The 23,754-nt window shown below is 30.5% G+C and overlaps 1 protein-coding gene and 1 long non-coding RNA gene across 3 annotated transcripts in view; both read left to right on the plus strand.

Annotated features, from left to right (window-relative positions):
• LOC147072396 (uncharacterized) overlaps window positions 1–22,638 on the plus strand; it is a 333,653-nt gene extending 311,015 nt beyond the window's left edge. The window contains exons 3-4 of one of the 2 annotated variants that reach the window (XR_015070714.1): window positions 12,973–13,090; window positions 22,145–22,638. This is a non-coding gene — a long non-coding RNA (uncharacterized LOC147072396). The remainder of the gene's footprint in view (window positions 1–12,972; window positions 13,091–22,144) is intronic. The other variant, XR_015070715.1, reaches the window with a different exon arrangement.
• Window positions 22,631–23,754, plus strand: part of Corin (corin serine peptidase) — a 65,995-nt gene continuing 64,871 nt past the window's right edge. The window contains exon 1 of the mRNA XM_085947310.1: window positions 22,631–22,996. Within this exon, the coding sequence (XP_085803436.1) occupies window positions 22,631–22,996 (366 nt within the window). The remainder of the gene's footprint in view (window positions 22,997–23,754) is intronic.

Raw genomic sequence — 23,754 nt, forward strand, 5'->3', positions numbered from 1 at the left:
CCAACCTGCGACTCACGACAGATGTGTTAACTGCTCATACAAATGCACATAAATATTCTTTGCTTCCAACACGTGCAAATATGCAAGCATAGAACATAGCCGTATTCTTAGGGAAGTCAAAAGTTTCGTAACTTTTTGACCAATACTTTGCTATTGATAGTTTTCTTTCATTACCTATAGGTACGTTGTTTGGATCCTTAAATAATCAATACACAATTTTACCGATTTGATAAAGATTTAAAGGTTTTTTTGATACAACGTCTGAATGTGCTTTTAGAATAATTGCATTATATAGATAAAAAAGACAACCTATATAAAATGTTTGATGGCAGTTCCCCTCACATAAAAAGCTTCGAAGCATCATTCGATTAAAATGATCGTTAAATAAATTGAATCTGTCAACCTTTTGTCTTTAAGAGATTTCACGCAATAAATTGTAGGACCTTGCGATAAAGATGTATTGAACTCGCCTAGTAGATAAGTATGTATCTTCATTTTTTTTAAATAGAGTTAGCAAACGTAGTAACGCATATTTATATATATCTATATATACAACTTATACCATAGAGGTATTAAATAAAAAGAGGGGCAAGAAATCAGCTTTCTCATACAACTAAATGAAGCAGGCCAACAATAACCGACAACTTACGAGAAATAGCGACGCGATTAAAAAAATGCTGGGCCTCACGGAGGATTTACTTTGGTCATTGTAACGTACCCATAAAATATAATGTTACGTGGAAATTTGGCTGCAACTTGATTACCAGCCTGCCTCACCATACTTTTTCACCATACCAGCCTGCTTCACCATACTTCCATATAACCTGCCGCCCCTAGACATATACTATTACATTTATTTCTAAAATATTACAATGACAAATTTAGAATTATAAAATTTATTCACTTCTAACTGCTTCTCGTGTCAAAATTTTGAGATGACAGTTGAAAGCCCTTCACGGCTCATCAATGCTCTCATATGATGCCATTTTCAAACGCATTGTTTTTTGTTGTTGTATACCTTTTACAATGCTGTATATTATTATTGTATTGTAGCTGTGTATCGTGCAATTAGCTTATTTGATGGCACCATAAAGGTTGATTTGTTTTTTATTAATTATATAATGTTTGTAGACGTTTTAAATAGGATAAATTTATAATTGTATATATTATCATATTTCTTTAATATTTACACATGCTATCTTTTCCACTTTCTTGTCATATTAGTTGTTATTTGTAATTAAGATATTTTTATATATTTGTATGTATTATGTATTATGGCGCATTGGCCAAAAGCTGTAATGCCGTAATACTCTTTTTTATAAATAAATAAATAAATAAAATAAATAAATCTATATACCCATAATAAAGCCGATAGCCAATAGTAGCTCAATTTAGAGAGCGCTTCAGAGAGTATAATAAGAGCCATTAGTTAAAATTTGTAGTAATTAAGTATGGTACTTTTAGCATTCATAGTGGTCTATGTGGTTAGGCGCGAAACTTGAGAGATACAGGTTCGATTCCTGCGGGGTGTTTTATTTTTTTCAAAAAGATTTTTTCTATTGGTTATAATGTATTGTCTCAGATGTGTTTTCAAAATTATGTATGTTCAATAGTTAGAATGTTACATTCTTAAATCTTGTGAATTATTCGTTGAATAAAAAAAGTTATTAATAATTAATAATTCCCAACCATGTCCGATCCTAATAGGATCATATAGACCTCCACAGAGTGAAGGTTTGTATCGAAAGATTTTGTTTTTACGATACATGGATGTCAGCCACTTGCTCAACCTATTAGGTACATACCCTGACTCATACACAAATTGAAAAACAATATGTGTACATGCCAGACCCAGGATTCGAACCTGGGACCCACGGCGTAATAGGCCAACGCTTAAGCCGCGCGGCCACCGTGAGGGTAATAAGTAATTAATAATAATTATTAATTACTTATTCATTATGAGTTTATCGCAAGTCTTAAAATGTAGCATAAATATTGTGTACAAAAAACATAATATTTAGATATCTAATAAACAAAGGGAAAAACAAAGTATTTACGCACGTGTCGAATGTTTTCGTTTATTTAATGTTTTTATTGAGATAAACATAGATTTAATTTGATTGACGTGGTATTTTGTCCGAAAAGATCTCTGCTCAGCGTAAATAAATAGAAATTGTTGATAATGTTGTTTCAATCTGAAGCCAGAAATAGCATTTCGTTTCTACTTACCTATCGTCCCTTTTCCAAGAAAAAATGTTTATTAGACAAAATCGTTTTGGAAAACGATAATAATCCGTCAAAATAATATAGACGAAAATAAACCTCGTCATCTCTCAGTTTTCTTACTGTAATGATGTAGGAACTTGATTATTAATATTATATATCTATTTTCGTTATAAAATGTTTCTTATTTTATTACAACGTTTTTATTACAACGTTTTTCTTAGCTCGTATTCTTATTTGTCCGGTGGTTCTTTGTCCGGTACAAATCTTGCAATCGATTTAACTAACTTCCCGACTAGCTAGACATTTGAAACTTTTAGAATATATCAGAACACGATGCCAATGAATTTTTTAAATACTTTTAGCCATCTTTAAGTAGAATTGAATTCATGTTCAGTTAATCTCGGAATGCGACATCTTCCTCCGCTACAAATACCGTTGACATTTCCTTGAACAATGATCCAGGGAATTCTGTAGTGTACTGTAATACCCTCTTTTCAATCTCCTTAGTTCAGCCATGCAATGTTTTCTCCTATAGTTTTCAAAATAAAAAAGGAGTAACACAGGGTATCATCCTATCTCCGCTGTTCTTATGTATAGGGAATAAATAATGACTAAAGCACCTACGTTGGCCGAGTGCCTTACGCGTCGGATTATAATGTCATAGGTCTCGGGTTTGAATCCCGGATCTGGCAAATTTGAAACCATAGTATAGACCTAATAGGTTGAGCAAGTGTCTAACATCCATTTCTCGTAAAATCAAAATCTGTTACTACGAGTCCGGAGATACGCAGATTGCGAACATTATAATTACAACCTCCACTCTGTTAAGGCCCGTATGATCCTCTTAGTATTGAACATAGTGAATTAGTAGTAAAGCACTAGAGATCATCGTTTCTTCGGGTATTAATAAACTTAAGATTTACTAACGATACACTTAGCAGGGTCAAATTATAAAGAAATATAATATTTAGTAAGAAATACCTTAGCTAAAATAGATGTCTTACATTTAGTGTATGTCAGTAAAGTTATTGTTAATAATAATTGTTCGATTGAAAGAGGATTTTTTTATAAAAGACGATGGTTTTTATCCCTCTAAACCAGTGTTCTTCAACCGGTGGTCCACGGATCGGCGCCGGTCCGCAAGAATGTATTGCCGGTCCGCGAAAGCTTTCATCATGTTTTCAACCGACTATACCGCTACACGATTCGGGAATTTCCCACTTCTAGATGAAATACTGGCCGCTAAATCAGTGGCAAATCCAGCGGCACTTCCGATGACACCCATATAATATCTAGCAGGAGGTCTTACAATTAATCCGCCCCGTAAGAGACCTCCAACCCTGTTCCCTCACCGATTATGCCTTCTACTCGCGTAGAGTCCAGTGCTCCCCAACCTTTTCTCACCCATGGCACACTAAAGGTATTCCCAGAATTACGCGGCACACCACAGGTAAAACAATTTATATATCAAAATATGGACCCCACATGCTGAAGCGGGCCCCCTACCTATCGCTAAGGTTAAAGACAGTGTGATACTCTAAAGTAGGTAGTGTTTTTCAAATGGTGTTCGAGGTAAAATTAATGGTATTCATTGTATGTTTAGCTATTTTTTGTATTTATTAATAAAAACACTCCCCAATCGGATATTTAAAAATATTAGTATCAGTGTAGTAATATAGCGCCGCAGGCGACTTTTTTTAACCATTAGAGAAAAATTGTAATTTGTGTTTATCTCACTTATCTGGTTGATCTGCCACGCTCCTCCTGAGCCTGGCCCCCCAGACTAGAGCTCTGACCAAAGAGAAACCCGAAGTTCTTATCACCCGTCAAGTATGACTGCTTATCATTTTTAATTATAGCTTGAGTTGAAAAAAGTTGCTCACATAGGTAGGTATATGTCGTATAAAATGGGAGCTGAACTGCGATAGCCTTGTCGGAAATCCGAGGATATTCTTTATTAACCGAAATCCAGAAAATACCCAATGGAACATTGACGAAATTCATTTTTAGCGTCACGTCGTTCCTCAATTCAACAAAATTCCTCACGAATATAATTATAGTGCTTCCATAGAATTTCCGGCATTGGTTGCAAAAGGGTTTCGAATCCAGTCGTATTGATTGTATGAAAGTAATGATGAAATTTCTTTTGCAGCAAAGTTATAAGTTTTTGGGCCGGACCCAAAATTCATTGCTTGTTTTCAATGGTAGTGAATTTATTTAATATCACTATGGTAGTGAAGCATATCAATATATTTTCATTCTGACCATGCATTTTTTTTATTAATTTTATTCATGTGCTCAAATATATTACCAGCTATGCACGCAAATTTGGCCATTAAGTAAGTATTGTATAATATACAAAATTATTTGCATTTTTTACACAATGCGCCGCGGCACACCTAGCATCGTCTCACAGCACACCGGTTGCGGAGCACTGGCGTAGACGACTCATTGCCAATAAGAAAGACTTAAATTGCGATAGATAGTTACAATTATATTATTTCGCTAAACTTATGCTAGATTTTCTAGCAATTTGTTGATATAATTAAATATAGTATTGTGTTTCAAGATATTTCTTGAATAAATTCATTTTGTTAATTAAAATAAAACAAAACCGGATATTTTTTAAATTAAAAATAATACTCGAGGTCTCATAAAGAAGATATTATAAAATGTATATATAGTATCTATCAAATTTAATTAACCAAGGAAAGTCTCGAAGAATTGTTGTGGAAACATTCTTCCTAAAATAAACGCTCAACGAGCTCAACTAAGTAGGCACCTAGGCATTAATATTCGGAGCGAAAATCAAAAGAGAAAATTTTAAGTACTCTGCTGTAGACATAAGATTGACAGCTAAGGTAAGATTTCTGTCTGCTTCGGGGTAGTCTTGTTATATTAAAATCATTTCTGTTTTCATATTTTAAATCCGTTGGCAACAGTAAGCTTTATGACATTTTTTTTAATACGATGTTAAAATGATGAACATTTTGTATTTTTATTATTTTATTTGTATTACTTTATTATAACTGTGTACTTTTATATTTACGGTTTAGTTATAATAAATTCGCTTGTAGTAAAATTACATGTTCAAAAGTTAGGCAATTAGACAGAGGTGTTCAATGTGTGCGACTTGGCAAACTGGGGCACCAAAAGATATTCGAAAATAATAATAATAAAAAAAAAACACCTCTGCATCTCCCGCGAAGTATGATCATATCTAAAACGTCCCAAAAAATGTTCACCTAATAGACTACTACTTTCTGCGTTCTGTGGTTGCGTCATGTGTGTAAACATTGTAATGGATAGCGGACCTAAACCTTAGATAAAACAGAGAAGAAATTTCTTCTGATTAGTAATATAACTTAATATGAAATGTAGCGCAAATATATGTTACCCTAATTTAGTACAGAATAGTTTATTAAAATTGCTTTTTAAGGGATGAAATTTTAAATATTGATGAATGTCTGTCTATCAAATCTAAATAAATGATAGTTCATGCGCCCATTATTTTTGTAGATCATCTTACGGTCTGGCATCGGTTTATAGGATTACATCGAATAATTAAGTACCCAGAAAGTGGAAGGAGCTAGAGGTGGCCGCACCGTTCACCGTCAATTGACATTTGTTGTTTTAGATAGACATAGTTGTTGACCAGGTCGATTTGAGTGCTATTTATTAGGATCGTTTTTGGTTCAGCAAAGCAGTTTGTCTTTGTCTTCGATGCATTTATCTGTAAACCTACCTAGTGAAGAAACTTGTTTAACCCATGTATGCTACCTGTGCATATGAAACATCGACCTTTAATGTACGTTATTATTGATAACGTGGAGAGACCATAAAAGAAACCAATTGATAAGGAAGCAGACATAAATACGCGATGTGATATTGTCATCTTGTTAAACAATTTTAAAGTATTTTTGCAAATACTGTGCTTTGTGCCACTACCCATGATGATTTTACGACTATTTTATTGGATCCCTCCTTCTCAAAAAGTTTGACCCGATTTTAGTCACTTCGAATTCCAACGTTTTTGTGTAGTTTTAAATCAATAGAATATAGAACAGATAAGTATGAATGCCTACGCATAACAGCCTCTTCAGAATGTTTTCGCAGCGAAACTTTTATTTTTCTTTGTTCTTTTCCATTTTCAATCTATCGCCCTGACACGCTGTATTCCCCCTCGGCACCTTTTGCTAAACTTCGCACAGTTTTAGTTTGAGCAGTATTAACAAACCTTCGACTGAGTTTCGTCTACATTAAAACCATAATTTATTCAAAGTATCATGAGTATTTTATTGCCATTGCTGGATGCAGTCATTAAGGCATAGGTCGCTAAATTATCTGTAATATTCGCCTGACGCCAATGCATAAATGTCACATTTTAAGCAATCGTTATGATTTTTCAAATAATTATATAATATCGTAGCTCTCAGAGTCCAATGTATAACGTAGGTACTAATCTTTCACACGGTGATATCACAATATACTTATGTGATTTTCTCACAAAGCCTAGGTATTGTATTGTTTCACCTGACTACTGTTATTGGGCCTCGTAACCTATTCTACGTACTTTTTTATTGTCTATTTGCACTTTGTCGTTTGGCTTGAAATAGGTACTATGTATTTTCTTTATGCACTGACTTTGCAACTTTACATCTGGATTAAGAATTATCATTAAAATTGATTCTTATCTTTTCGTGTTCTAAACACGCGGGGATAAATTAACTGTAGTTTTCCCGCTATACCAAAATTCGTAAAATTATTTATTCTGTTGTGTAGTCTACCCGGTTAGCGTCCTTCGATCGTTTTATTTGAAGTTTACAAATATGATTACGGGTTAAATATTTTTCTCAATAATTCTGTCAATTACAAAAATTTTGATGGAGGATTTAGGCACGTATTAGGTACATACGTTAATTGTTATTAAAATAAATTACAGTTTTTATTCTTTAACATTTCGATTAAAAATTTATGATTTTTCGTTTGACGTAATTTTTTAAAATAGCACTTCTACATTATTGATTACTAACCAAGAAAATCAAAAAAATATTTTATTTACCTTCATATTAATACACCTATGTTATAAGTATCCGAATCCATCTCTTAAAAAATATATTTTATTTATTAGACTTTTCTATACGAAAAGGTGTCTGAATAATGTATGTAAATGATTATTTTGACATTACTCTATTTTTATCTGTATCTATCTACGTAACTCTTTTATTGTGATAATTTTCTAACTATACCTCACAATATTGTCTGTCACTACAAATAATTATTAAATCTTATATTAATATATGATTAATGGAATTATGGAGCTTTAATTCAGCTCCAATTTTTCAATTTAGCATCAGTACATTTACTTATACTAATTTTAAGATTTTTATAAAACCATTAAATTCTTCTCGTCTGGTTTTTAAGATCGATTTTGACCATCGCAAGCAGACTACTTTATTCGGTTTGAGGAATCAGTGCTTGATCATCTTTTTTTTCACATTTCCAGACCATCATAGATGTTGCAATTTAATAAATCATCAAAAACTTATATATGCCATTCTTGTAAATATAAGATCTTACAGTTATTCTCAAAGACTCTGGTATCTAAACCGTATCACAATACTATTCTCGACAATGTTAAAATTATTTAAATTTTATTTTGTTAGTTACTTTGGTACTTAATACGTATTTATCTTACACTTTTTCAAATAAAATTGCCCCTGGAGTTGTGATATTTCTCTAACGCATTATTAAGACGTAGTGTTTTTAAAAAAAATGCGAAAAACGTTCAACCATTATGTTGCAAAAAGTTATCAAGTTTCAAACCAGTTTTTTATCCGTATAAAAATGAACGTCGGTTTTCGGCGGGAAATTTCTTCCGTCGGTCACAATATAATAAATATTACACAGTAAAAATATATAAATTCGAAAAAAGCGCGGTATTTCCGAAGAAAAGTTATTTGGTGCCGCGTCGCAAGTGTTTTATAATACTTACACAGTTGTATTAGTTAAGTGATATTTCGAGATCACTGGTCTATGCTGTGAGCATTATACTGCCAATATTTTTATCAATACGTCGTTCAACATTTTGTTTCATATAGGAAACACCTTACATATTTTTCCTTTAAACCTCTCAATATTTTTCAAGTATCAAATATTGATTAAAATTTTGACAGTCTAATGCCTTCAGAACATATTTCTAAACAGTTTCCAACTGGTAAATCTTCACAGATAGACATCGAAATGAAAACAGTAACGTGAAAGAATATAATTTTATGTGATAATTTAAAATAATATTTATAATTTAAATATGTATTCAATGCAAATGTGACAGGAAGTTGCAGGGTATGTGTAGAATTTAAAAATTAAAACCTGTAGGTATACATACAATAATTATGTTTTCCTCTCGCCTCTTTCAAAACATTACATTGTTCCAATGCTACACACTAATTATTACCATTCATAATAACTGGATGTATTGTAGATATACCTATTGTTGTATCCCTATATATTATTTATAACTTTTCTAAAATAAACATAATCTCTTTTTAGAAATCACACCAATATAGAGCGTCTTTATATGTATTAATATCATGAAAGCACGTTACACCAGACGCTGAAAATAGGTTCTTTATCCGACTATCTTTTCTTCTAAACACAACTAAGAGATCAAAAAGCTTTGATACTGGTCCCTTAAAGCTCATACACCGCTCTAAGTGGGAATGCTACAAAGCAGCTAAAAATAATTGGGTAGGTAAAAGATCTCTATATCTATTTCCTATCCAATAGAAAGTTACAAGCAAGGATCTTAATAACTGCAAATATAAATGTATGTATTAAATCATTATTTGTTTATTCAATTTTTAAAATACACAAGATTTAAGAATGTTAAAATCATTTATTGAATTTGAATTCGCATGAATCATGACCAAGTCATTAGCTCAGTTGATAGCAGTTGATAGAGCAATCACTAAGGCAGTGCAAATATATGAGTTCGGCTTCTACTTAGCCTAATTTAATTCTATGATTTTTTTATAATATATATTATGTCTTATGGGGTATTTAAAAAGTATATAATAATTATTATTGTATTCTTTAGTATTTTTTTAAAATATAATTAAAAAATAGTCTTAGGCGAAAGGGCATCATTAATAATAATTACAAAATAAAAAGAACTTTTTATATACAACGTTTTTAAATTTTCTGTTGAACCATATAAACTTGACTTGACTAGCTTAAACGGTCAAAAAAATTTGTACTTGACATGTCATATTGATTTCCATAGTAACGCACGTATATATTAATAATTTAGTTGCTAGGACCCCAGACCCCTAGCAACCAATAATGGTGTCGAAATAACTTTTCATACAAAACAGAATTAACTGAAAATGAATTCAATAATTCTACTTAAAGATGGCTAAAAGTATTAAAAAAAATGCTTTGGCATCGTGTTCTGATATATTCTAAAAGTTTCAAATGTCTAGCTAGTCGGGAAGTTAGTTAAAAATCGATTGCAAGATTTGTACCGGACAAAGAACCACCGGACAAATAAGAATACGAGCTAAGAAAAACGTTGTAAAAATATTGGTTAACACCAGACGCCATCCATATTAATGTAAGTAAAGTAATCTTGATTTAATTACAATTCACATGTTATCATTACCTTTTATTTGCGGAATTTGAAACTCGGATTACTTTGTTGTTAGAATTAATTCATACGAGTAACAAACAGATATGTAGCTTTAATGATCGGATCACTCAGAGAAGAGTGTAAGATGTGAGTTTGAATTCCACATGATCTATTTTTTTCTAAAAAGTATATTTTTGAGGAATAAGAAAATTTAGTATCTATATTATACGAATATTAGCAATTAAAAAATGAAGATGTTCACCACTTCACATTGAAAAGTTGTATTGTGAATCTGAAATTATACATTTGCATAAATACATGATTAAAATAATATTTAAATAAGATATACCTACAGACTCCTAAAAAGTACATCGATTGAGTTAAGTACACTAATTAATGTAAGTAGGAAATAATGTCAAAATCCAAAGTGTCTTGTTTGAATCTAAATATCAGAACCACAAATTCGAAAACGTAAATAATTCAATGTCTCAAAATTTTTCAGAGCCGCCGTGTACGAAAAACAAGGGCATTGTTATAAAAAAAAATCATCGACGTCATCTTGCTCCTAATAATATCTCCACAAAGCAAAAGTTATTTTAACAGACATTTTGCAAGACACACTAATTGTCAGTCATTTTGTTCAATATATTTGGTTCTAGCTCGAGATCAAACACATTGATGGTTTAGTGCAAAGATATTTTATGTCCAATTATGTATTTTTTTGAGAAAATCCAATTTTAAGATTTGAAATAATTCAGGTTTTTTTTTAAAGGAAATTTATCTATTTAACATTTCGATACCCTCATAAAACCTTGTTCCAAGATAATGGCGTTTGAATTTTTTGCAGTAATTCTCATTTTAATTTTAAAGCCTTGATTTCGTTGAAATTGTATGTTTTTATATTTAATTTAGTGGAATTCATCAATACATAATGAAATTGTACATTTTACTAAGGAATTAAAAAATAAATTTGATTATATAACGGAATTACTTTATTATTACTTATTAATCTCAGAAAGGGTTATTCGATTTTATGACACATTGAAGACATTTTTGACTATTTTTTTTGCTGAATTATGAAAAGGAGACTTTTCTACATCGAATGGCATTGTTAACTCAAAACCTTTAAATTTTGAGTTGTTCCCCTATTGAACTGTGGTATCAATTTATTTACCTTTTAAAGTATATTATTTGAAGTAAGATATTTTAGAACTGAAATGAATTGTTTTAAGTAAGTTGTTTAGAGGAGTGATTTGACGTACAATATAATTGCATTAAAAACAGTCTTAAATCGGACATGTTGCATTTTAGCATAAATAAAACCTATGTAAAATATTTGAAATGTTGATTATGAAGTAACACAAAATTAGATTTATACAATAATGAAAAAACGGATGATTTTTACTTGGCCAAACACATTTTCTTTATTTACGTGCAATTATTGAATCTACATGTATAATAAATTACTTAAGGGGGGACATGCTCGTCGTAGGTCAAAATTGAGTTTTTATTGTATTTTCAAACCATGATCCTGGACACTCCTTAAACTTTGTAGATAATAAAGGATAATAAGGCTTCAAAATTATATAAATAGATTATATAAAACGTTTAAGGAGTGTCCAGGATCGTGGTTTGAAAATACAATAAAAACTCAATTTTGACCTACGACGAGCATGTGGGCCGTTAACACACCATAATATAATATTAAATAGTGGTAAGTTTTAATTAATCTTTAATATTAACTATGTTGGTATGTATAAACCTGGTGCCTACAAAAATATAGCTAGCAATTTTACAACCTTGCCATCCATAAACGTCTCGAAGAGGTCTGTTAAATAATGTCCTCGCTAACTTTCTCTCACGTTTCTAATAAGGGTAATAAGTAGTGACGTGACAAGCAGGAAATTAATCGCTTGATGATTGATACGTTACACTAACCAAGTAAATAAAACGAAGACTGTTCGTTCACTCATTTGTAGGGATTGCAATACCGAATGAAAATACTAACACCGGTATTAAGGTATTTCCTATTGAATACCGGTATTCGTGAAATATATGGAAAAAACAGAAAAATCTATCAATAAATATAAACCCCTTTAAAATATTAATAATTTATAGCACGTGTCAATACCGGTCCCCAAGGCAATGAAGGGCAACAAAAGTAAAACAGATATTGGGTAACCCGATAAAAAATACAATCATGGTAAACCTTTCACGTTAATTAATACATTTTTTGTTTCCACTTTCAATACCAAATGTATCGGTATTATCTGATGTTTGAAACCGGTATTTCGGTATTCAAAAATACTGGAATACCGGTATTGCAACCCCTACTCATTGCTCTATAACAAAGTTAATAAACGGGAAGCTCGTGAAATATTTTAGCTTCAAAGGGTATAGAAGTCAATGTTAAGCAGTAAACACACAATAAAATAGTAATAAATAGATAGTAGTTAAAACACTTTACTTAATTCCACTGTATATGAGTAATGACATTTAAATAGGCTCGCTAAATATATTAACAGTGGGTATCTAATGTACTATGGTATTTCCAAAAACTTCAAATTTTCAACATGACATTTTGTACTTAAAGTCTTCACGTTCTTTCCTAAATAAATTCGTTATTCAAACGAGAATTAAGGGTGATCCTATATGCCAATAGAGAACCTAGCGTAAAAATACGAAGCTTGCAATTTGAGAGTTTTTTGATATTTTACAATTTCAACTGTATTAATTAATAAATATGTATCTGAAAACATTAAAAAGATTTTTTTTTTAAATTATTCGAAGATAAACTAACAATTGTAAAAAAAAAATAATAAAATGTGAATTCGTTGCAGGGTCACATCTTATTATAACATATTTTATGGTCATATTTATTATTAAAATTTAGTTTAAGTTTTAAATTTTTTGACGTTTAGATTTTTGACTAATTCAACGTTTTAATATTTTTTATATTAATTTAAAAAAACATCGATTTTTATAAAAATATAAATGTGTATAACTTGAAATCCTTTTTATCTATATCAAATTTTATTTTAGGTATAGTCCCAATATTGAAACTTGATTTGATATAAATAAAATTAATTAACCAATTTTAATTTTCTTGTTCACAGATTGGCTGACGGTAGCATGGGCCCAGGGCGGGAGCATGATGGGCCAACAGCTCCATCCAGAGAATCTCTCGTCTGACAATAGCGGGGGAGACCATAACTTCGAATCTAACAGAGCAAGGTAAATAAATAGATTTTCACATACAACAAAAATCCTTTAAATCTTAATATTATTGTATCTGAATATAATAAATTAACAATTAATATCACCTAATCTTAAGATCGTAGATAGCTCAGCCGAGACTTCGTAACTTAATAAAAGGAAAAATTTCGTTTGATAGTTCAGAATGCCTAATAAAAGTCTCAAATCTGATTCAGAATATAATATACAAGTACTCATAAAGTATCGTCGAAAGTGAGATTTATCTGTGTAGTTATAACTTTGGGAAACACTGCGCTACAGTAACAACACGCAATGTTAAATTTACAAATATTATACTTATATTCTAAATTAACAATCTATTGATTAATAATAAATTATACAATATGCAAATTATAATAAAATTAAGTAGGAGCATGATAAATTGACAGTAGGTAGTTAGTATAAAATAATTCAGTTCTGTGATAGTAAACGGTTATAGGATAAAATATAAACTATTTTACTTGAGAGTATAAATAACATTATTTTATATCGGTTAGATATGAACTTTTAATTTAGTGGACTGTATAATGTTAAATGAAGAATAATTTGGAATGCTTGGGGTTAAACTATCATGGATAATATATATATAGGCTTATATATATATATATTTTTAAATAGAAGCAGTGAAATCAGATTGATTCAAAAATGTATCTGCTTTGTACGAAAAGATTTGAAAATTTTATTTCCAACAGCACAGTGTGTATAATATTTCGTTTTTATTTAAAAAAAAAAATAATACCTAATAAAAACTACATAAATATCAAGTAGGTTAAAAGCAAAAGAGCTTCACTCTATTTTTGAAATTCAAATCAGTCACTCTCTAGAATGTTTAAATTAGGCTAAATAACAACGTTTAACAATTTAATTAATGGTCAAAGTAGATCAGTATATTTTTTTAATCTGAATAGAACTTATAATGTATCTGAAAACCTCATAGAACTATTTCATTATTTTTTATCTCTATTTTTAATAAGCCTTTATGCTTTTAACCTACTCAATTTTATATTAGAATGGTAATAATAGATTATTTTAAAACGATATTTTATGTATGTAATGTTAAAAACAGTCATGTAGAATTTTATTTACAATCAATTTTTGCAACTTGGTCACTGGGTGCACTAATTTTATTTTTACAGTACCTACCTACCTCAATAATTATTGGCATTCCTTTTGCAGTATTTACTATAATTATATATTCTTTTTTTTTTTAATGAAACATCTAACTTGCTTTTGTATCAAAAATGTTGTTTTTTTTAATGGCGTATAAATTCATCTTTTTCTAGCTCAGTATATATATCAAGACGTACTGTAGGTAGAGTTGGGTTTCGGGAATTTCCCGACGAGAATTCTCGAGAATTTTTTGAGATTTTCCATCCCGAATCTAGAGAATTGAAATTTTTAACATTTCTTTATTGTCAAGTATTAATTGAAAAAACGATTTCCTATATGAAATAAGTGGACAGAAAACACAAAACGTTCCAAAGACTTTTAACACAATTAAGCGAACGTCGACTCAAAATGAGCGCAATTTTTCCAACATCAGGGAATTTTGTGTCTCAAAACCGTACGCGATTGTCAGACGCAGCGGTTGACAGTCGGTGTGTTTTAAATTATATTTTTATAAGTAATGTTTTGAATTATTTTTGTTTTCCTACTTCTATTTTGTTTGTCTTCTTACATAAATAAAAAAAATCGTATTTTTTTGATCATTTCGGGAAACCCCGAATCTCGAGATTGAGATGTTCTCGGTAAATACCCAACTCTAACTGTAGGTATGATTTTTCCATATCAAATTAGGAACATTTTTCTTTCTTTCTATAATATGATATGGTAATATGGGAAAATTACAAAAACCATAGGTATTTATAACCATTTACCAATACAATACTGATTTTTTACAATACCTATTAATTTTTACCTACTACAAAAATGTTAATATACTCGTAATGATTGCTGTGTTATTAGTAGAATTTTGATAAATAAATAAAAACCACGTCGGTATATTTCAGATATCGATGTCAATGTGTTAAATTCGTTTTTTCGGTAATGTTACAATTAAATTCTATTCATGTAAGTAATCCAATATCCTACTATGTGACACGTGTATTCAAATCTCACGGTTGAGTTCTTCGAGATGAACCTTGTAATCTACATTGTTATCTATATAAAGAACCCTCGTCAAACATTCTATATTATACAACACATAAGTCAAATTTATTTTATATTGTATACTACATCGCCTGAAGAGGATAGGGCCGGGCAAAAATGTTCAAGGCACATACAAGAAATCACAATATATATTTTCGTGTTCGTATAATTTTATTATATTATTGCAAAGTATATAAATAACACGGGTTAGCAGTTCTTTGGCATCGGGGTCGTGATGTACTTATAATGGGAATATTGTATTTTATAAGAAACAAATTTTTGTATCCCAAAATAAATTTATCATTGTGAAGATAACTACAGAAATAAGATTATGAATAATGTCAGAATAAACACAAATAAATGGATAAATCGTTAACCGAATAACGAAAGAAAATATTTATAAATAGCTTGGATATTTTTTTTTTTGCAAAACATTGTATCATTATAGTGACTGTCTAGCAGTTGCAAAGAACATCTTGAAGAACGGTATGTTTTGGAAGGTAACTGAAAGTTTGAATTCTAATCTTCAATATTTTACTTAGATATTTGAATATAGTCAGTTATACGTTTTTGTTTTTATTGAAATAAGGCTACAATAATTGTACAATTATTTACGGATAGCGTTGGATGGCGAAAATTCAATTAAAGGTGATATTGTTATAAATTCCCGATGCGTGATATCGCATAATGGAAATTGCGTGATGTCTACCTATACATGTGCGAAAGTCGCTATGCCCGAATTTACTTGCTAGCCTGTATTGAGTTCTAGTATATTATAATATAATATACTAGAACAGAGTCCAATGCGCGTAAATATCAGTACTTAATACAATATATGAAAATGCGTAGTCGTTATAATCATGACTCGTTTCATATAGTGAACCGGACAAAACAAAAATCGTGTTAAACTACGAACAAAAAACTTTTGATTATCTCAAGTGTCTAATGTGTGTTAGTAGAAGATTACATTAAAGATTAAATACTTGAAAACGGTTTACCTATATTTTGTCAGTAAATGCTAAATTTAAACAATTAATAATATTCAGAGACATAGATGGCTACGGTATTTTTTTATTTTTGAAATTACTATTTGAGATTAATTGAATATGTATTTTTCTTAAGAAGGTTTAAATAATCTACTTGTATGGAGTCTTTACTACTACTAACCGATTGACCGGGGCTGCGTATAGAGCTTCCAAATCGGTTTGAGCCGAACCGCTTAACCGGGTAATTTCACACGGTTAACCGACTGAATTCATAATAGGTAGGTATTTTTTACGAACAAAAAAATAAAATTAATTATGTGAAAAGATACTCCAACAACTTCGTAATTTGACATTACAAAAAAAAAAATATTACCTACTAATAGTTTTGTTGTTTAATTTAATAAAACGCATTTTTTTGTAGTACTTATTCTACTTTTCATCAATAAATTAGGACCGGTTTCATCCATTTATTCGTTTAAAAAACCCGCTAACCGGGTAGTAGGTATATTCTCCCCCGGTTAATTGAAAGCCCTATCCATATCTATTGAACTCCATCCAATATGCTTTTAACAATTAAGCAATCAATAATGCCGAATAATTAATAGCTACAAAGCATGCCAAATTGAATCAACAACTATGTAAAGTATTATAATATAAAGTTTTGTTGATATCGGTGACTATCTTTTGTGAGATATTGAACCAAGGAATTTATAATATTATATACCAGGGATGGCGAACCTTTTTTACGAACGCGTGCCAAAATTTCCCAAATAATATTTTTCGACTGTGTAACGTGCCAAGCAGTTTTTCGTGGCGAAAAAAAGTTTTTAAAAGTTTTATAAAAAATCAGTTTTTAAGAATTCCATTAAAAAAGTTTAACAATTACAATTGAGTTCTTGATATTCTATTTTTCACCGTATTTCTAGTCGAAGACATATCTTTTATTCTTTGAATATTTCTGTCTTGTTTTCAAAATTCTCAAAGAGATGGTGGAAGCATTTGAACCACTCTTCTTTAATATTATATTCTCCATCACCGAACGGTTTTCCATTTTTAGAGATTATGTTTGAGTCAAAATAATAATAATAATAATAATAAATTATATTTGAATGACTGCCGATAATTAGTTGCATAAGGTTTTTTGATTGAATATTTTTATTTTTAATTGCCCGATCCTAAGGACCGACCTATGCAATTGTATATTTACATTAAACGTAATGATTATCTTGAAAAAGATTTTCTTGCTATTTTTTATATAATGCGATTTGTCATTTAGGTATGCATGAATTTCGTCGTTTCCGTTTGCGCATCGATTGGTAAGCATAATATGAAAAACCGAAGAAAAAACACAAGCCTATGTCGTCATTATTTTTAAAATATATAATAGGTATATAGTAGTAATATATTTTCTCTTCAAAATGAAGCATTCGCGTGCCACTCGTGACACGCGTGCCATAGGTTCGCCATCTCTGTTATATACTAATCTTGATTTCTATATAGTACCAACTAGGATTTCTTCAAATTTTAATTTAAATGTACTTGCATTGCTATTTTTTAATTAATCATACTCATCAAATCAAATTAGTACCTAATACAAAATACTACGAGTAGAATATTAATTGCTTTAATACATTCTGTTTAATATTGGTCAAATAATAATAATAATATCTCGATATCGGTGGATGAATGCTATTGACGTTGCAAATAATTTTCGATTTTAACCTAGTTTTGCCATTTTTTTTTATTTTATTTATTAAGAAAAATAAACGGTTTCATTGATGACAAATATGTATAAAAATAGATTAGAGAAAAGATATTGCAACCAGCAAAGTTTCTATATATAAATTATTATAATATAGGTACCTAGTTAAGCATAACAAGATAGAAGGTAAGAAGAATATACAATATACAGAAATTACGTAAGAAAAATGAGAAAGAATATTGAATAATTATAGAGAAAAAAATATTTTTTTTCATATATAATATATTACATATTATATGCATGCTAACAATTATTATTGAAATTTATACATAATAAGAGTAATCTAAGATAGAACAGAAAAAGATAATAATAAGTAAGGTAAAAAACACATTTAAAATTCGATTAATGTCAATTATACAAAATTTTGAAGATGGCGCATTTAAATGAAACAAGTCAATTATTGAAATGATCAACGGTGGAGAAAAACATATTGTAATTTAAACAAGAGCGCCGAATAAAGGAGTTTTATCCATAATTGGCATTACTATGACTAACAAGCTACAACAGGTATGATGGTTGATTGTCTATCTTACAGTGTCTCCCAAACTTACAACACGAGAGGAACCGCAGATTTGGCGTCCGAGTCCGCCATTATGTTTTGTTTAACTTTTTAAAACGTCCATTTCGACATTTTACTTTCACTGGATAACTGACTTTCGAATTAGTACTCAATATAATTGTAATTTTATATATTATAATATTGTTAGTCGCATATATTTTTTACCATATAACTACATTAACTAACGCTTAAGCTTCACTATATACTATAATACTTTTAACAAAACTAATATGTAAGTATTATATTATGTACCATAGAATCTATTTCATAGTATGAAAGCTTTCAGTATTTTCACATTAACCTGCACGCAACATAGCTTTGATGTACCCGAAGGTATTCAACGCTGAAAAAGCCACTCAATCACATTTTCCGATCAAAGATTACAAAATAATGTGAAAGCTCATTTTCCTAACGTTATAAGTTACTTATTCCATAGCTTGCGTCTGACAAAATAATGAAAACATGCTAACGGTTTTTTTTTTAAAAAAAACCTTTTCAAACCACGGCGATTATGTTTGATGTTATTATGTTCAAATATGACAAACCATATTAGGTTCGCTTCGACTGAAAAGATTTCTGAGAAAAAAATATTTATGCAATATCAATTTCACTAAGTAAAATTATGTTTGAATATTATTTACAGGGAACTCAGAAATAATGATTATTTCGCTTAATGTTGATGTGTGTAGAAAATATTATATAGAAATAGATACAGAGATTACAATTAATAATTTGTAAATACACCCATAAATAATATCATATATTATTATAAATCTAGAAAATATATTAAAATGTATATTTAGTACATAACAGTTAGTTGAGTGTAATCTGAAACTGTGGATAATAATTAATATACCTTGGGTAATATGTAATCTTATTCACACGAAAATTTTGAAACCCTCAAGGGCCCACATGCTCAGCGTAGGTCAAAATGGTGATTTTATGGTATATTCTTAATCTTTCTCCCTACTTCATTTATCGTTTGTCAATAATTTATGGCTGCGTCCGTATGTTGTAGCTTAGCTACTGGGAAATGCCAATAGAAATGGCGTATTTCAAAAAATACTACCTTATTCTTAGGTCAATAATTATTATAAAGCAAACATTATTCGTAGAATGTTTATCACATTTAAATGGTCAAAGACATAGCTTATAATCATTATCTTTAGAATTATCGTTAAATGTGTAAATCTTGCCTTTAATTTGCCTGAATTTTTTTTGAATAATAAAATGCCTAATTCTTGTCAAATTTGGGATCACAGAGATTATCAATATAATTCTTTATCGTAAATATTTCACTATAATAATGTCGACATAAATTTGACTAATCGTTTTATAAATGCTTTTAAAAATTAATAAATATAAAAAATCTTAATACCACTGCACATGGGTGTACTGAAATATGACTTTATTCTAAAACATTCGAGCGAGAGATTTAAAAGAATACTATGTTATGTAATAAAAATACTTTATGCAGTCATCAACTGTTTAAAATAAATATAAAATATAATAAGGCTTAAAAATTATATAAATAGATTATCTACATCGTTTAAGGAATGGCCCGGGATAATGCTCTGAAAATACCATAAAAGCTCCATTTTGACCTACGCTGAGCATGTGGGCCGTTAAGCAAAGACGATATTTTTTTATTATTTTCTTGATTGAAAGAAGCGAGTCAAAAATACAATATTATTATTATTATTATTGTTGTGTGTTCATTAAATGTATTAATTATTATAATATACCACAATTTCTATTTAGTACTTTTTCAACATATTTTAATAACAATCCTGATCAGTTTCATCCCTTTCTAAAGCAGTACATACTTTTTTATAATTTAGATGTTAAAAAAATGACAAATTCATCACTTTTTCACAAACAAAAATTAAATTCAAAATCGAGTTAGTACTTATTTGCACACATTCCTTATTTGACACAATATGGTATTTATTTATTGATACTTATTATAATCCATTTAGACCCAACTCACACAATGTTTCTACATATCTTATTATGATCGACTTTGAAATTAATTTGCTTGTGAAATAATAATAAAAATATAAAATACTGTTTCATGAATAAGTTAATTCCAAAGTTGATATTTGCTAATATATAATATTGAAACTGATTTTCTTAGTTTTAGTATTTTTCACAATTACTGCGGGTAAATAATATGTAAAATATACTAAAAACAAAATTATATTTTGAAAAAAAAAATATTGTGTATACGACAAAACATGATCTCCTTACTAAATAAACATCTGTAAAATTAACCCATCTTCACCCAAATCACGCAATGTCCGAAGCTGCTTTTTGCTGCTTGAAACCCCAGCCTTGAGCACGACACTAACAAACTAACCCTTTCGCGGCGACAGATGCGCGCGGGCGGCAAGCTTGGCGGGCAGCGAGCGGAGCGACCGCAGCTTGCTGTCCCTGCTGAGGCCCGCGGCCCCCATCCGCCGTCACTCGGCGGGGTACTGCATTGGAGGCCAGGGGAGTCAGCCTCCTCCGCCGGGGATCATTGCCTCTTCCGGATCGGGCTTCAAATACTGCCCTTCGGACGCTCTGCCGTACTGTCCACCTTCAAGACCCCCACAAAACAAGACTATACAGGTTCTGAAAATTAACATAATTAACTCTTATTATTATTGAATGAGAATCAAGAGATCCCATTCTATGTAGAAAGATTTATCATTGTACTCGTAATTAAAAAAATCAAATAGCTATTTCTGTAATGATTCATATTTTAGTTCGATACGGGAACGTAGCCAAAAAATGGCTATATAACTAAATAATGTATTGCATTGAGTATTACTACATTAAACTGAAAGTAAAGACTGTACATTTTTTTAATGAAATTATCTTAGAACAAGTAAAATTATTGATTCCACATTGAACTATGGTAAAAAATAATTATGTGGCTGTGATTACAAAAAATCTACTAATGATCGATCTAAAACAAATCTAGCAGTTTGCAATTTTTGCATGATATTCATTTTACACATTAGAAATAAAAGGTCGGATGTCACTTATTGTAAATTGTTCAAGAGGGAGAAAAATGTAATATAATGCAACTGTTCAAGTACACATTCAATTATTTTCTTTCTCCCCGTTATACTTTTTATATAATTCCACATATTTTTATCTACAATACAATATCCACATGTAAAAGAATTTTGAACACCGGATTATACACAATCATTGTATGCCATATATTATTTAACTAATTTTTAGAAAAAAAAATCAGACTAACTACTAATATTCATCACTTATTTTCATAAAAAAAGTTGACACCTCATCTTTTACTTCTGATCTAAGGCAAATATGCATAATAATAATAATACTATTTGGCTATATATTTTAACACAGTATACTAAAACTATTTTTTCTAACCCTATTAAGCTTGATTTGTAATAATATAACTATACATATTATATGACTAAATATTGCATAATTTAAATTGTATAATAAAATGAATGACGTTCTAAAACAGAGAAACTAGAAACTTTGTTGACGTAATGATAAAAAAGAGTGTTGTTATCATTTTATTAAATATTTCAATAATCTTTTACTTTTAGGTTATCATACAGCGACCCCCACCGCCGATACCACAAAGAGCACCTGCAGTCCCAAAAAGATCGCCGATCGCCCAGCAGCCCCCACCTATAGTACCACCATTACCACGACGAAATAGTACACAGCCACCTACAGCCTCTAGGATACCTCCACCTACACCCCCACCACCGCCACCACCAGCAAGAAGCATCCCACCACCAGACAAAAACAGTCATTTATATTCAATGTTCTCGCCGAAAACGCAAAATCGTCCCAAAGAGACCCAGCCACCACAAAGAAAGCAACAAAATCAGACAGACCAACATTTGACGAATCAGTGCAGAAACGATAACTACATGCAGGAAAACTGTAATAATAATATGACAGGAAACTTGACAAATGACCAAGACCATAATCAAAATTTGCAAAAAACCCAGCAAGGAAATTGCTACAAAAAGAACGTTCCGACGTCTCAAAAAAACGTTAATCAAACAATGCAAGACAATAACATGAATACAAATAAAAAAAATAGTAACGTTCCACCACCTTTGACATCAGTGCAAGGGAATAATCAAACTGGTGGAAATGGAGGAAAGGCTTCATTGAGACAAGACTCTAGCGTGTCCAGTGACAGCTTCAGTCAGACATCGTCTCCGAGTTACACAACTAAAACGATGGAAGCGCCTTTATTACCGCACCATCATACCAGCAAGACCAGTCGATTGAGTGGGAAGATGAGCATTATTCCGGCAGTGCCACCGTCTTGCGAAGAGGCAGGCGGCAGTTCTCCGCTCACCAAAAGTGCTTCTACGCCAGCTAGCCTTCAGACTATTGTAAGATTTCACAACGGATCCAACATGTCACTACATCATAAGGTTGGTTGTATTCGCAATCATTCAATATTTATTTTCCCAACCATATCCAATCCTAATTGGATCATATGGGCCTCCACAGAGTGGAAGTTTTTTTTTTTTAATTTTTTATTTTTTTTGTTATTTTTTATTTTTTTATTATTTTTTTTTTAAAAAAAAAAAAAAACAGGGTGGAAGTTTGTATTGACAGATTTTGTTTTTACGAGAAATGGATGTCAGCCACTTGCTCAACCTATTAGGTCCATACTCTGACTCATACACAAATTGAAAAACAATATGTGTACTTGTCAGACCCAGAATTCGAACCTGGGACCCACGATGCAATAGGCCAATGCTTAAGCCGCGCGGCCATCGTGGGTGTTGAAAAATTTACATTTCTATATTTCATTTCTTACATATTATTATATGTATTGTTTTTTTCAAGAATTATTTCTTGTTTGACAATATTGTTAGACTTATTCTCACTACTAGTGATAATTAATTACATTATTTTTGTTATCAGACCATTCTTATAAAATCTTAACCCTGCTCTTTTATTAAATATCTTATCTATCGGAGGTGAAGGGTGGAGGTAGGCTGTTAAGATTCGACACAAACAGGGCATACTAAACTTTGTCAGTCATACTTATGTTTATTCATTGATCTAAGAATACAATTTGCAGTAGGTGCCGGTTAATTGTTAAAATTCAATTAAACCCTATCTATCCAAACCATAATAGCTTAGGTATGTAATGGGTGATTCGACAAAAAATAGTGCACAC

Source organism: Rhyacophila brunnea, unplaced genomic scaffold, assembly GCF_057557595.1.
Source record: "Rhyacophila brunnea isolate RB1 unplaced genomic scaffold, BYU_Rbru_1.0 scaffold_2, whole genome shotgun sequence".
In the NCBI taxonomy this organism is placed as follows: domain Eukaryota; kingdom Metazoa; phylum Arthropoda; class Insecta; order Trichoptera; family Rhyacophilidae; genus Rhyacophila; species Rhyacophila brunnea.